A 17,186-nucleotide genomic window follows, 5' to 3' on the forward strand; every position below is an offset into this window, starting at 1 on the left:
GGAGACAAGGGATCCAGAATTTTTAAAGAGTATTCTGTATTTTTGTTGCATATGTTTACTGTTAGATCCAAATCATCCTTCTCATGATAAATGTTCAATGACATGTGAGTGTCTCATTTCTTTCCAACATCAAAGCTGAACTGAGAGAGTGCTGTCATTATAGTCATGCAGCTAACAATAAAGGATGGTCCTCTGGAGAAGAAAAGAGGGAAGGATGTCTTTGGTAATGAAGCAAACAACAACAAAAAAAAGATATCAAATCTTTTCTTCAAAAGAATATACATTTTATGAGGACAAAGGGGGCCCTCATAAAATTTACTATCTAGTTTTCCTATACTTAAACACTGTTTCCTACATGATCGAAAAAGTTAGGATTTATTAGTCAAGTAGAATATGGCAAGTACACAGTAGAGAATAGGGATACAAAGGCAAAAGTTAAATAGTCCCTGCTTTCTAAGAACTTATAATTTATTGGGAGGAGAAAATACAGGGAGATGGAAGAGTGTGTGTGTGTGTGTGTGTGTGTGTGTGTGTGCATACATATGTGCAGAAATGTATGTCTATATATAAACACATATACCTATGGTAGATATGACATTAAAAAAAAAAAAGAAAACCACAGATTCCATGAAACGAAAGGAAGTGGGGCAGCTAGGTAACACATTGGATAGAGCACTAGCCCTGAAGTCAGGAGCACCTGAGTTCAAATCTGGTCTCAGACACTTAACACTTCCTAGCTGTGTGATCCTGGGCGTCACTTAACCCCAATTACCTCAGGGAAAAAAAGTGAAAGAAAAGAATGAAGAAAAGTATTCCAAGCACAGAAGATAGGCAGAGCAAAGGCACAAATACAGAAGATGGAGATCCATGTGTGAGTTGAAAATGAGTTGAATTAACTACCATTAAGTGTGTGTGTGGAAAATTTAAAGATACATTATAGAGATGAGAAGAATGCCATGAAGCATAGAAAGAAGACTACTGGGTTTGAGTCAAACTTAATTTTATTTCCAATTTTTAAAAAACAACATTTTTTTGGAAAAATATAGATATGTAATAAAGAAGACTCCAAACCAACAGAAATACATATATGAAGGATTTGAACTCAGGCCTTCTCGACTTCAAGTCTTGGATCCAGTATGCCACCTAATTGCCTCAAAATCTCATAGATACTAATTGGCAAAGAGTCAACCCCAAGGCTTGTTTCAAATTCTAGCCTTCCTTCTACTGTATTTAGTGCTCATTTAAAAGCTAGATAATAAAAATAAGATGAAAAAGCTACCTGTCCTTTCAATTTACTATCCCTAGAGAACATGTGTGTTATTTTTATTACTTATCAAAATATTCTGCTACTATAACTGAAACATTATACTGGGGATATGTGGCCACTCTGTAGGAAAACAAAGTAGAACTAGCTGATTATATATAACATGGAGGGGAAACCAATTTAGAAGCAACGAGTGCTTTCTCAAGGCATTCTCATGCAGAACTTTCAAGCTTGAAGCACTGTATGTTTTCTATAATCCCATTTCTCTTTAAATCACATTCAACCCCTCTTTGTGTGCTACTGATGTTAAGCATGAATGAATGCGGCCCTTGCACCATTAAAAACAAACAAAAAAAAGCTTCTTACTTGCAGGAATGCATTGGCAGGAGCCACAGGAACAAGATTTAACTTCTGAATATGGCAGTGGGTATGTGCAACTAATGGGTGGTCTCTCTTGAAAAAGCTTGTAAACTGTCTTTGTTGTTCAGGCCTTGGCATCATTGTTTGTTATCTGCTTTCTCAAGTATGGGCCAACAAATTTGGAAATGTGGAAGGAAGGTAATATAGATACTCTTCATTTAAAACTTGCAAATCATTTAATTTAACAATCACAAAAACTCCCTGGATAATTGTGCGTATCATTGACCTACAAGCACTTTGCTCTCTGTTAAATATTTTAGTGTGACTCCTAGGCAACAGTTGAAATGCATTTTGACCCTGCTAGATCCCCTTCCCGCCAAGGGCTGCCACCCTTTTCCCTCTAGTGAAGCATTTGGATTTAAATTACGGAAAGCTGTCAAAAACCAACTCAATGGATTTCATGATTAAGTTCAAATTCAGACTTGAGAAACATATTTAGAGATTACAAGAATGTACCAATATCTTCTACTAAATCTAAAAAAAAAAAACAAAAATTTAAAAAAAAAAAAAAAAACTTGCTCTGCCTTCCAAACTTGTCTTTCACTGATGATCAGAGAGAGGGATCCTAAGTAGAATTATTTTTTAAACAATTTAAATAGAACCATTTTTCCATTCTTATTCTTTTTTTATTGAAGAATCCTGCTTTGTCCCACCTGCTAAATGATGTCATCTCTTTGTTTAAAAGACAGAAGATGCAGCCAAGCCTACACTGGGTTGACTCTTTCAGAAGCTAGCCCTGCTGTAACTGTTTTCCAGTTTGAAAACACTTAAGTTATACTCCATCTGCATTTATTCCCTTAGCTGTGTGTGAAACATTTATGGGGAAAATGGTTCATACTCCCAGCTGTATTTTAGTCAACAAATCTCTTTATATCCCTGAGATTTAACCCAATACCTTATGCATAAAACTTTATAGAGGAATTGGATGTGATATAAACGTCCATTTGCCAGATCTTTTGAAGGGTGATTTTGTCAATTGAAATAACAGGGATTTCAAGTCACAAAAAGGTCACAGTAGAAAGCATCAATACTATTTCAGATGTCCATTTCCTACCAGATTCTGTATATTAAAGTATCCCCAAAGTTCTAGTGCAATTTTAAGTTTATTAGCTTGAAAGCTTGAAACTGCACTAAGACATTGGGACCTTCTATATGACAAGATTCTTGATGGTCATCTGCTTAATAAAAACTTAAAAGTTTAGCAAAAAAAAAAAAAAAAGTCCTGCTTGTCTTATTAAGTATTCATACCTTTTGTAAAGCCTAGTTTTAGATATTTGGGGAAAAGATTAAGGGAAATTAAAGTCAATAGCTTATATTCCTATATCTAAGTTGAACATTTTTAAGAATCCATAGAGAAACTCTAAATATCATTCAATTTTATTATCACTAAATAACAAAATTAATGCTACGTATCTTGGAGCTGTGTTATTAATGTTTCTATAGAATAGCATTTATTCTTAGTTATTCTCTCTTTCATCTCTATAACATAATGGAAAACCTTGGGTTTATTTATCTATATTCTTACTGTCTCCTGGCTCCCCAATTACCCCCAAGATAATAAAATTCTTTCAAGGGTGTGGCCAAGTCTTATTTTGTCCCTGTATTCCCAGTTGATATCCCTTGCACAGTGCCTGGTACATAATAGGTGTTAATGCATATCACATTGAATTAAATTTCGCTTTCATTCTCACAGGCAACGGAGTTGCTAAATTTCACTGTGCAATCAGTTACATTACCACAGAAACAAGGCGAAAGTAATCTTCCCTTCTTCATCTTAGGAAAAATATGTTCCTCTGAGTAATGTAAAGAATCAGATCTTCCTCCAAGTTAATAAAATTATTTAAATATAATGGTGCAAATAGTAATTTGAGTAGATGATCATCTCTTTTTGGGGAGGGGGATATGTGGTTGGGATGAAAGAAAAAGAAAATGAACTGAGTGAGATTAGTGCATACTTGAAATCCCTACTATCTGAGAAGCTGAAACTGGTGTATCTCCAACTCAGGAGTTCTGAACTGATACTGGCTAAGATTGCCAGATGATCACACTAAGTTTGGCATCAATATGGTGAACTACCCCGATTACCTAAACATATGCTAATTTGCACAGGTCAGAAATGATTAAAGTCCTCTGCTGAGCATCAATGCAGTGACCCCAAAGATGTTGCTCCTGAACTTCCAGCCTTGTGAGATAGCGGAAAAAAAATGTTTTTGTTTCTTTGTTTTTGTTTTTTAAAGAAAATCCATTTCCCAACCCAGTCCTTGAGATAGGCTCTACTGTTATGATCAGAATAATGCTTTCCTAAAATGTTAGAGCTGCAAGGGATTTTAGAGATTATATAATCTAAGAAATTCTAAATTTTTGTGAGTCAAAAATACTTTTGGTAGTCTGATGGATCCTACTGGATCCCTTCTTGTGACAATGTTTTAAAATATTGAAATAAATGATAAATTTCTGTTAGAAGTTAGTGAAAATATTCATTTTTATCATGGTGAGCTCTTTGAGAATGAGTCTGTCATTAACCTTTTTTTTAGATTCCCAGTTTCCAGCTCAGTGTCTGACCCATAGTTAGTATTTAATAAATGCTTGTTGACCTGAAGTATTTTCCCATACAAGTTCATGGATTTTCTTGAAATCTACTCACAGATCCTAGATCCTTAAGTCTAGAATTCAAGATCTAATTTAACCTTTAATCTTGCAAATGAACTCCAAGTTCAATGTTCTTTCTATTCTAGATGCTTTTCCCCTTTTGAGCCAATAGAGACTCATTCTCTGAGGTCCTGTTTTGATGCTTCCTCATGGTTTCATGGTCACCTTGTGTTCTCAAAGGGTAGGCCACAGGAGTTTCAAACTCTGGTGTCTTTTATCAGTTTAGAAAGTCATAAGAATAGTCAAGAATGGAATGCATGCTTGATACTAGATGCCTACTCATCTAAAAGCAAGAGTTCTTCAAATAATTAATATTTATGATCCATGACTGATATTTTCTAGTCATCTTTCTAGCCAAGTAGACTTTGAGATCTATAAAGGGATGGTGATTTCTCCAATGGAGAGATCATCTATACTGATTAAATAATGAAGCAAAATAAAGAAATGAAATTACCCTATATTATGTGTTTTGTTTTGGTTTTTGCTGAGGCAACTGGGGTTAAGTGACTTGCCCAGGATCACACAGCTAGGAAGTGTTTGAGGCCAAATTTGAACTCAAGTCCTCTTCACTTCAGGGCTGATGCTCTATTTACTGGACTACCTAGCTGCCCGCATATTATGTTTTTAGTGGCTTCAAAGGCCTTCATAAATGACAGCTATTCAGTGGTAGCATTTTGATAGTTTCCATATTAAAATAAATCCTTGGATAAAATTCAAATACAAATGTTAGATACAAGAAAATATTAGAAACATTAATTAGTGAGGAAATGCTGGAATTTGGTAGAAGGAATTTAGACTATTATATATAGGATATATATATAGGATATAAAGGATTTATACACATTCTAATTCTGTTTGGCACACAGGTCAAATCCCATGACTACAAAATCTTTTAAGAGAAAAACAATCCTAAATGCTTTGAATCCACTTATTCAAGCAATTTTTTTAAAGAGAATATAACTCTAAGAGAATAAAAAATGGAAATTTTCTTAGTCTCTACACTGTAATGACAAAATAAATACTCTGCCACAAGGTAAATGGAAGGAATCTGAGGGAAAAAAACAATACTATGCAATTGTAATGATTATTTAAGATGTTGTAGAAAAGAGGAGAAATTATACCTTTCTCTTTCTCTTCTATTCAGAAGTTGAGGAACAATAAGTGAAAAACAGTCCATTGTTGCTCTATGTCATTATGGATATGATGGTTAGTTTAACTGAAACCCTCTTTTCCCTCTATGGGCCACCAACCTCCAACTTCATTTTTTTGTTTGTTTGTTTGTAAATAAGGAATGGTTCCCACTGGAGGGCAAAGGAAGTTAGTGTACAAGTTAACCGGCCATTTATCTCTCCTATTCCTCTATAAATCTCATTTTTTCCACCTCTAGTAAAGAAAAAGATCACAGTAGTTACTTATTACCTATCTGATGGATATATTGAACAAGTCATTTCATAACTTCTGACTTTTAGAGCTTCAATTTCTTCCTCTGTATAATTAAAATTAAACCTTAGAGAAGATTAAAATTATCAAGAATACTCATTTTATAAATCAGGAAGCTGATAAGAGAGATAAGAGTATCTTAGGCCAGGTCACACAAGTAGGACACAAGGTTCTTGGCACCAATTCAGTCTCATTTGGAAGAAAACAAAACAAAATAGCAACAAACAAACAAACAAAAAAAAAAAAAAACAAAAAACAACACAGTATCTTCTCTGTCAGTTTTTGAGACTCCAACATTTGTGAACTTTTTAAGATTTGTTCATTAGAATTGTTAGTTACTTGAAGTGAGAGACCAAGTCTAATATACTATTTAATCTCCCTCAGGGCCTAGTGCAATAAATGAATGTTGTAAATGCTTAAGGAACATTTGTTGAACCACCAAAAGTCATACTTTAAAGACTTACAATTTTCATCCTTTTTATAGGATCTGGGTTTTCTAACCAACATGTTAACAAGCATCCATGTGCTACAAAGTTATCATTAGCAGATAAGCCCCTAAAATAGGACTGTCTCTTAGGGGCCTTTTATATTACTCAAAGCTGCCAATTTAATTCTAAGCAATCCATATTGTTTTTCTCAATGGGAATCAATAAATTCAGAGCTCACTTTCGATTGAGGGGATGTCTCCCTCCCTCTACCCCCACTCCCCAAATGCTCTTTGTAGTTGGGTTAAGGGTAGCAGGAGTCAAGCCCTGGGACAAAGCACCCTACACTTAGCAAAGGGCTCCTCCTATTCCAATCTTCCAATATAGAGTGCTTCTCCTTAATGTAGGCGTGCGAGCGCGCGCGCACACCCACACACACACACACACACACACACACCCCACTATATCTCTATGTACTTTAAAAAAAAAAAAGAAAAAAAATTAGGAAATAACTAGAGGGTTGCATTCATGAATCATCCCCTAAATATGATCTGACAAAGGAAAATCTCAGAGAGTTGCAGTCCAGAAATGGCACTTGGAATAATCCTCTCATCCCTGATGAGATGATTTGAATTGGCATCCTAGTGAAAAATTTCATGAAGTCAGTACTTTTCTTGGCTCTCATATCTTGACAGATGCCCTTTATATTTCTTTAAGTAACTATTAATCAAATCTAAAGGGGCACAGGCTAGAAAATTTTTGACTTGAATCTCCCCCTTACACACACACACACACACACACACACACACACACACACACACACACACTTTTTTTTTTTTTACTTTCATTGGATTTAATCCCCTCTCAAACCACACAATTGAACAGCCAGGGGTAAAAGCAAGCAGAAAAAACCAGCAGGCCTTGGTATTGTGCTTGCTAATCTGCACCATTTACATAAGGGTTAAAGAGCCAGATTTATCATTTAAACAGGCTTAAAAACCTCTTTGCAAATGAGATTTAGGCTCTACAAAAGCTTGAATTCTAGGAGCTTCTGCTGGCTTTGCAGAGTGGAGTTGACTTAGCTAAAGTAAGACCAGGCTACTTCTTTGGACTCCCTACAGTGTATGCAAAAATTACTCCCACCAGCCCAGACCTATAGGAGAGTGAAATGATTAAATTCTTTCCTAGATGTAAGGAAGTTAAGGTAGGTGTTCCAGAGCAGCTAATAGGATCCGAATAATATGATCCTGAAAGGTCCTGACTCTATACTTAAGCCATTATCTTAACATTGGTTTTGAACTTTTAAAATTCAGAAATAGGCCTTGAAAATCTAGAAAAGCTCAGTCCACTAATGAAATTCAGAGACAGAAAGGCTTAAAATAGCTGGGAAGTCAGGCTAATCTAGCCTTTGAGGTTCACTGTGGGTGTAAGTGGCGTCCCATAGAAGGGTAAACTCCAGGAGAGACTATTGTCAAAGCAAGTATAAGTAAGAGGCAGAAACAAACTTGTTTTCTTTTAAATTTAAGTTTCTTAACTTTTTTGTATGTGTGTAATGGACCCCTTTGGTAGTCTAGGGAAAATTTAGGACTCTTTCTCAGAACAATAATTTACATGTATAAAATAAACCATGTAGGGATGCAAAAAACAAAACAAAACAAAAAAAAAACCCACAATTATATTAAAATATACTTATATCAGGTATCAAAATTGTTTTAAAAGCCCACAGATTCCAAGTTAAGAAATCCTATTTTAAGTGAAAATAGATTTCATTTCTGGCCCTTACCTTCCAAAAAAACATTTTTTAAACCAGACTTTTGATTTTATTGGTATGGCTAGGGTGAAGTCCCAATGAGGAGACCCCATTTATAAATGTCAACCTGCTATTGACCATGGTCATATAGTCAACATATTTCTTGACTTGAACCTAAGTCTTCAGGAGTCAGAGACCAATTTGCTGTCTGTTTACTATGTTGTGCTGCCTCTCCACAGAAGTATCCTGTGAACACCAATAAGTATCTGTTAGTAACACATGTTATTCTTTTACCTGGCACATCTGGAGCAGATGTTCAATGTGACCTTTGCCTGGGGTTCAGGAAGATGAGCTGTTCGAGTTGGGTTAAATTTGCTCCCAGAAGGCATCAGAGTAGTTACTCCTTCCATTCTCAAATCATCTAGGTCCTCTGTAACAATATAAGTAATTACAGACTCCAAGTTACAATAGGGAAAAAAAAAAGTGTAACAATGGGACTTTTTTTTTTTTTTTTTTTACCCTGTAGCCATTAAGGACAAAGGGAAAAAAGTTCATTTTCTTAGTATATATCAATCAACTGCATCAGAGGACATTCTGTAAAATGTAATTTTGTAAGTTTTTTTTTTCCCTTTCTGCAAGAATGTTATCCTATTTTTTTTTTAATATCTGTTAAAATTATTTGTGGATATAGTAGAAAATTTCATTAAAAGAGAGAAGATTCAAAGGAGAGAAACATGACAACTGTTTTCAAACATTTCTGTGTGGAGTTATAGAACTGCAATAGAATCACAAGAGGAAACACAGTAAAAAATGATTCATGGACTAGTTGAATACCTAAGGTCCTTCCAATTATAAATTTGTGATGATAGTGTTCTAGTGCCAGTCAGAGAGTTGTGGGAATCCCCTTTTGATAGGAGGCGCAGGTCCTTCATGAAAGAATTCACAAAACTGAAAAGTTTTAAGTGGCAAAAAGAGAAGTTTATTGTTGGATGCCATGTCAGCTTTGCTAGGAAGACTGACTTCTGAGTGGCAAAGTCCTATTAGGGAAATGGGCTTTAGCACAGAGAAGAGAATGTCTTCATAGCAGGCAGGAACCCTGACAAGCAGGTATGCCAAGGGATGAGGCATAGTCCTGGTTTGGACATTCTGCAAAGAAATGAGTTTAACATTTCCCTCTACTAGGAAATCTGAGTCTCAGGTTTCAAATGGAAAAGAAAGCCAAAATCCCCAGGCCTAGATGCTTATCGCTATCAGGCCCAGGTTTCCAATTGAATGGAAATCACTTTGGAAGGCTTCCTGAAGGAGGATCTAGCTAACAATTGGGGGAGGGGGAAAGAGGATTGATTTGCCTTAGAAAAGGCCCAGTGGAATGATACCACTTAACTTGTCTGGGGAGATATGCTTCCCAGGAGGGCCTGAGACTCGAATCTCCTTTCTTTACAGATCAAAGAGTACACAATTTCAGAGTGTTAATTTTACAGATCAAAAGGGGACACAGTTTTTTACAGTTTACTCACATCATTTATGATTCTAAGAGCCTATGAACTACAACACATGGACAAATACCACGGGAAAAGAGATTTGTGGCCCCAATTAAGATTTTTAATTTCTAACAATTTAACTGAACTGAAAAATAAAAAGAGAGGGCTACATTATTAGATTATGAACTTGTCTCTTGAACTGTTCAATCAATGGTTTGATGACCAACTGTCAGAAGACAAAAAGATGATGACAAATATAATTGCATTGCAAATGTAAATGGATTGAATGATTTCTAAGATTTTTCTCATCATGAAACCCTATGATCCAAGGAAATGATGTTCTCCATTCTGGTCAAACCCTAAAATGACTGAAAACCTCTGTTCATCTTAAAAAAAAAAACCTACAAAAAAGATTTTTAAAAAGAGAAAAAATCTATTTAAAAAAAGGACAAAATTTCTCCAGCATTTGTTGTTGTTGTTCAGTTGTTCAGTTCATGTATGTTTTCAGTATGTATGTTTTCAGTCTGTGATCTCATTTGGGATTTTCTTGGCAAAGATCCTGAAGTGGTTTGCTATTTTTACAACTAGCTCTACTTACTTTAGCTCATTTTACAAATAAGGAAACTGAGGAAATCAGAGTTGAGCCCAAGATTACATAGCTAGTAAGATTTATACTCAGAAAGATGACTTTGTGACTCTAGGCCTGTCATTCTATCTACTATGTCACCTAGTACCCCTTGACATAAAATAAAGAAAAGGCCTGGGTTTAAAAACTTTCTCTGCCATTCACTGGCTATGGCATTACTGATAAGTTATATCATTTCAAACTTTGATTTGTTTCTCAGTAACATGGGAATTAAAGGGATTTGTAATACCTCTCATATTTGTTGAGAAGACCAAATAAGATAAACAAATAAGACCAAATAAGAAAAATAAATGACTTAAGAAGTTCTGTTGTTCAGTTTACTGCATATATTTGCAAGGACAATTTATACAGACTTTGTTTATCAAGTCTTCAGAGTTACAAATGCATTTTCAATAGTCAAATCTAAGGGCCTTAAAAAAAAAAAATCATTGCTCTTCCTTCTTCCTGTAATTGAATTTATCCTATATTTGAAACAATTGAATAATTGTTGATTATCTTCTTTTCAGGAATATTTTCTATTATCTGGGTTTTTATGACTCTGCTCTTTCTTGATTCTCCCTCCCACTTGTCTGGATATTTCTTTATAATTTTCTTTCTGATATCTTCATTTCTGCCATCCCTTCTAACTAGGAAAATCCCTAAGATTCTATTCTAAACCTTCTTCTCTTTTCTCTCTATATCTAGTGATGTCATCATCTTCCAAAATTCAACTATCTTCTCTATGTAAATGATTCCCCCATCTATATCCATTCCCAGTCTCTCTCCTGAGTTTTAGTCCCCAAAACCACCAATTGATATTCTTAATTGGATACCCCATGGACATTTTAATATCTTTGAAATAGTACTCATCTTTCCTTAAGTACTAGTTCCTGGTAGACTTGCTGTGCAAAATTTTTCTGTAGATAAAGGGCACCAGGATTCTTCCAGTCATCCAGATTCTTAAACTTAATGTCATCCTCAACTCTTCTCTTTCAGTTATTTTATATATATATAATTTTTGATAGACTTTGTAATATCATTCTCTACTATGTCTCTCATATAAATACCACATTTAATGAAGGACATTGACAAGATAAATAGTAATATATAGATGGTTAAGGAAAGAGGGGTGAAGGGGCTCAAGACAATGCCATGTTTGGTTGAAGAAATTAATGATTTGTAGCAGGGGAGACATGATAACTATTTTCAAATATTTTAAAAAACATCATGAAGGATTATATTCATTCATTTTGGATCAGGAAATAGTAAAGATATGGGATTTGTTGAAGGGCAGAGTTATTCTTTATGTAAGGTACAGAGGATTTCCTAACATTAAAAGCTAGTAATTCCCTCCAGAGCTATAGCTCACCTGTAAATCATTTGATAAAGAGTGACATAGAATAGATGATATCTGAAATACTTTTTAATTTTGAGATTCTGTCATTCTCTACTGTGGTGGCTTGAGACTAGACTCTAGAATACTAAGAAATAAAAGGAATCTTGAGGTCTCTTCATATTTGGACTCAAGTTATACTTTTATCAAAGCAATTCTCCACTCTCTAAACTTAGAAGTTGTAGAATTCTATATCAGAAATCACAATTAAATCATAGGTTCAAATGCATATATGCATAACTGTACATATATAATTTTAATGCAATTATTCAATTTATCATATACATGTGATACATGTTAACTATGTATCATAACTTTGAATTTCCATCCCATGAAAGGGTGGTTTAGATTTAGAGATTAAAAGACAAAAATGAAATAGCATTTTTCCACAAGAAACTCATCAGCATACTTCTCATTTCTCTAACTTTAATAGTGTATAAAATTCTAGTCATCAAGCCACACAAAAGTTTACAGAAAGTTGGAAACATTGCCTAAAAAAGTAATTATCATGAACAAATATTCTGGTAAGTATTATATTATGAAAAAGGATAGAATAAGAACTTGAAGAGACTAGTCATTAACTTTAGGAGGGATACAGATGATTTCTTATGTGTCACATAGCTAATAAATGTCTGAGGTAGGATTTGAATTCAGATCTTCTTGACTCAAGACCCAGTGTTCTGAAACTCTAATCAAATCATTTAACCACCCAGAGTCCTAGGAAATTATCTTAATATTATAGGTTTCATAGAAATTAGTAATCTTCAATGGAGATGGTTTTGACACCAGAAGCTCTTTACATTTATGATATCACAGGTCTGGAGTAAAAAAAGAAAAAAAAGATTTTTCACAAAGCTTTAATTTATTTTATCTTTTTATTCTCTTGACATTTTATATTAGTGCAACCCCCTTCCATCTTTAAAGTGCTATTTTTGGACACTATCATTGTTTCTAGCTCTTCTAGATATCCTTTCAAAATCTGAGTCCATTAGACAAGTTCTGCATTTCCTAATCTCAGATTTGAATAATTTACTGTTTTAATTCCATAGTTTCATTTTTGATAGTTTTTCATCTTTCTGGAGTTGTTTTCCTTTTCATAGTTGCCTGCAATGGGATCATATCTTTCATTTCTCAGAATCTCCCAAAATCTGAATTACACAGTCCCTAAGTTCTTGCCATTTTCAGTTCACACAACAATTCTTGGTCAGAGTTAAGTTCAGAAAAGCATTACTCTTGCTTACTTTTATCTAAACCTTATATATAATGCAATTATCACCAAGGCATTCCATTAATTTACCAGATGCTACGATTTGAATATAATGACACTTCTAAGAGATGTCAGAATATTTAAAGCTACCATTGTTACCAAATATTGATCTGCTAATTTTGTGATTTGTTTTAGAACATTATTCATATCTACTTCCTGAAGTTCTCTTTCATTGGAACTTTTTAAAAGCATAGACTGAATTAACACTTATCAGCAAAATTGAAGAGAGAATTAATGCGTTATACTTCTAAGAGTCCTTCCTATTCTAAAATTATAGAATTCTAAATGCAGATTCACTCAATGACAAAACTTTTGTTTCCCTATATCCTCACCCAAATGCCATCCATAATTGTTCATCTTCTAATTCTTAGGTTTTTCGTCTGACCCTTATTTAAAACAGTTTCTTTGGGTAAAGATATCTTTCAATTGCTGAGTGACAATCAGATATCTCATTTCACCACATAGGCAATCTGAATCTATAAGTATTGTTCTTAGTCCCTTTCATTATTGTTTTCTCCTAGATTTATTAGTTATTTTCCCACTGTTGTTTTTTTTTTCATGGCATGCATATTACCCTCTATGGAAACTAATTTTATAGTATAATCTCTTAAAACAAAAATTTATCCTGTTTTTGAAATTTAGACATTGATGATGCTGCCACATTTTTTTTTTCAATCTTCAGGAAAATTTCAGCTGGAACAAATGTTTCTCTTGTGTTCAGATGACTGTGATGACTGTGCTCCCACAAAGCTTCAGAATTGAGTGAAAACTGACAGGAAAAGCCGAGGATAAGAATAAATTACAAAAGGACCTGAGCTGAATATGAACAGAGAAATTGGGAAAATGGCACACTTCCAAAGAATCTTGTGCATTCTTTCTCTCTTACTTATTTGGGAGTTATAACACAGAGGGAAAAACAAAACAAAACAAAATTCCCTACAACTGCCTCTCACTTGCTGGTATGGATCAGGGTAGAGATGGAATTCAATGAGTATGTCTTATCCCTAAAACTGGAGAACAAGAAAGCAGTCTACCTACATAAAAACTTTGCTGGCTTTGGGAGAAACCAATAAGATTTTCTGAGTCACACTAAGAGATGAATGCTGATCCACCAAGTGGTTTGTTAAGAGCAGAAAAAGTCCAAAGTGCACACCTTTCTATTTGTCCTGTAGGAGCTACAGAGATGTGAACTGAACTTTTGCCTTTTGGAATATCTTTTAAATAATATATAGGGGACTATGTCTGAAAAGAAAAGATTCATGTATGCTAAAGGGATTGCCCTTTGGCTTAATTCTTTTCTGTAATGCTGATTACAGATCAATGTATTATTTTTAAAGAAAATCAATGGAGTACAAATTCAGTTATTTAAACATATGGAGGAGTAAGAAGATAGAGCTGAGTCTTAAATATCTAAAAAACTCTAGGCTGAGAAAAATATCAATACCCACAAAAAGGCAACATTAAGAGGAGAGAGAGTTCTCAGAATCAGAGAGAATTTGCAATTGACTCATTAGCCTCTTGTGTTGGCTAGGATACCTAGAACGCAAGAATGAGTATTTTACTTTCTACTGAATGGTACCAGAAACTGGTCAAGAACACCTCATGGTATACATAAATATGTATAGTATGTGTAGATATATTTGTAAACCCATAGACACACTCATACATGCACATGTCTATCTACATATATACATGTACACACATCCAGAAATATATATATAATACACATCTATGTCTATATATATATATATATATATATATATACACACACATGCATACACATACATATTATATAATAGAGGACACATATAGAGTGATTCAAGCAAGTAACTACAGTAAATATTATTAATTGATTTGTGTTATCAGTCAAAAGTTCAACAAGAGTTTATTATTCTATGTCAGGTAGTATATTGAATTCTGGGAAAATTGAAGACAAAAAAATGTCTCTTTCTCTCAAACATCAGATCTTCCAATGAAGGAGACAGTGAGCAAAAACAACATATATACAAGGCACATGCATTGTAAATGGCAGGGTACTAATAGTAGGATGAACAAAACTCTTATAGAAAGTGGAATATGAATTTTCATATCTAATCATTCATATAATTCAATTAATCTATCATTACTGGGCAATATCATATTTGGCAATACATCATTATAAATATTCTTCTTCATTTCTGTCCCTTGAAAAATTCCTTAAGAAAAAGAATGGAGGAATCTAAATGGATTGTTGGAATTTTCAAAATATAACTCCTTGAAATTCTAGCAGGGGGGCAGCTAGGTGGAGAGGTATAGAGCACTGACTGGGAGTCAGGTGAACCCGAATTCAAATCCCACTTCAGGTATTTGATATTTACTAGCTATATGACATTGAGCAAGTCACTAAACCCTGATTGTTTGACAAAAAAGCCCCCCAAACAAACAAAAACATTTAGCTATTAAGATTACCATCTCTTTTCCTGTTTTCTTTGTGGTTATGTTCCATTACTTACAAATTAACCAAATACCACAGGGTCATGAATTTTGTAAAAGTCATGCCCCTCCCCAACATTGTTCATTTTTGTTGGAATCCTTCTGCCTTTGTCATTTACTTACATACTAAAAGCTGAAAAATATCTTCACCATGTCTGATATTGCAAAACCCTTTCCAATTTTGTTCTACTTTCTTAAAGTTGGCTTCCCATGATGATTCTTTTGTGGATATTTAAAAAAGGATATACAACCATAAGCGCAATACCATACATGTTACTAGACACATTAATCTCCTACTATGTGCAGACTACTTTGTTAGGCCCTAGGGAGATACAAAATTGAGAGGGCGTTTTGTCTATTATTACATCTCAATTGTGCTATACTAATTCTCAATAACTTACTTATAAAATTGTCACTTTAATGTCTTCCACCTATTCTTCATCAGAATTAAATCCTAAAATTAATTCAAAACCCAAAATTAAACAAATGAATTTGTATAGTGGAAAGAACACCGAATTTGGAATAGGATAGGCTGGAATTCAAGCCAATCTCTACTATTTATTTACTATATATTTTAGGAAACTTATAGAATCTCTCTGTACTTTAGTTTCTTCATATATAAAATAGGATAATATTTGAAGTATTTATCTCAGGTATTCTAAGGACAGCATTTTGTATAACTGAAAGCAATATAAATGGGATAACATACGTGGTGCCCCATGTTGGGCGCCAAAATGTGGTGATCTTCTTCTTTTAAAATATGTAGAATAGTTCTCTCTGGGGAAGAGGTGCAGGTTTCTTGGGGAGGTTTTCTTGGAGGCAGCTTTAGTATCAGTTAAAAGTAATAATCACCTCAAAACACAGCCAGGTAATAAAAGTTCAGATGTTTTATTGTCTCTAATATAGCCCGGTTAGCTTAGAGCCTTCCGAATGTCTCCAAATCCAAAGGTTTTGTCCTTTAGCCTCTAATTCTTCAGCCTCCAGCCAGCACAAAGATGGAATGAATCTCTTGTCTCCTTCACTTGGGGCTCGGCTAGCTTTCTGGTGAGTCTTTCAGACCAGCTTGGTCTCAGTGGGGGGAGTGCAGGAGCCCAGCCACCAACCACAGTGGTGTGAGATGAAGATGAATCTGGTTGTCCACTGAACTCTCGACTGGTAGCTTCTTCCTCTGAAAACTCTTTCAGCCACCAGCCAGCCAAGTGGAATATATTCTGGAATGGATCTCTCTTGCCTTGGAGAGAGGGCTTCTGGCATAATTCTGCTGAAATCTGACCAAGAGTCTCTGTCTGTTTCTTTTATACAAGAGGGAGGAATTGTGGGATACGAGAGAGAGGGATTATGGATTTTCCCCCATAGTGCTCTCTGGCCCTAAGAGCTTCAAGGGATGTGTGAATTCACAAAGTTAATGAGTAAACACAAGCCTTGTATTAATTAATTCGACTTAGTACCTTGTTTCAGGTTCTGGCCCAAAACATCTTCTTGTAAGATCAGATCAATAATCTATCAACTCTAATGAGTTAGCAGTTTGTAAAGATTCCAACATCAATCCTTTTTCATTAAAGCTTTTTGTTTACAAAATATATGCATAGGTAATTTTTCAACATTGAAAAGCGTTCTGTTTCAAATTATCCTCTCCTTCCCCCCACCCTCTTCCTTAGATGGCAGGTAGTCCAATACATAACATATAAATCTTAAATAAGTGTTGTTGTTGCTATTATTATTTTAATTATTCCATTTCTTACAGGTTTTTCCATAGTTCATAAAAAAGATTTATGAATCTAAATAGAATATAAGCATAAACATAATATGAGCTAATGGTGTGATACATAGTAACAAAAAACTGGTTCCATTCTAGACTGCAATGAGAAGTAGAGTATCTTAAATGAAAAAATGCTACAGTTTTCTTGTATGTGGTAATGACATCACCACATCTGCAACATTGGATTCATTATAGGAGCCACATTTTAGTAAAGATATGGATAAGCTGAAATATATTCAGG

General features: G+C 34.4%; 1 protein-coding gene across 3 annotated transcripts in view; it reads right to left on the reverse strand.

Moving 5' to 3' along the window:
- The window catches only part of C1H8orf34 (chromosome 1 C8orf34 homolog), a 435,849-nt gene that overhangs the window by 181,817 nt on the left and 236,846 nt on the right, over nt 1–17,186 (reverse strand). For all 3 annotated transcript variants that reach the window (XM_051970072.1, XM_051970073.1, XM_051970071.1), the window contains exon 8: nt 8,243–8,378. In XM_051970072.1, the coding sequence (XP_051826032.1) occupies nt 8,243–8,378 (136 nt within the window). The remainder of the gene's footprint in view (nt 1–8,242; nt 8,379–17,186) is intronic.

Source organism: Antechinus flavipes, chromosome 1, assembly GCF_016432865.1.
Source record: "Antechinus flavipes isolate AdamAnt ecotype Samford, QLD, Australia chromosome 1, AdamAnt_v2, whole genome shotgun sequence".
Taxonomy (NCBI): Eukaryota; Metazoa; Chordata; class Mammalia; order Dasyuromorphia; family Dasyuridae; genus Antechinus; species Antechinus flavipes.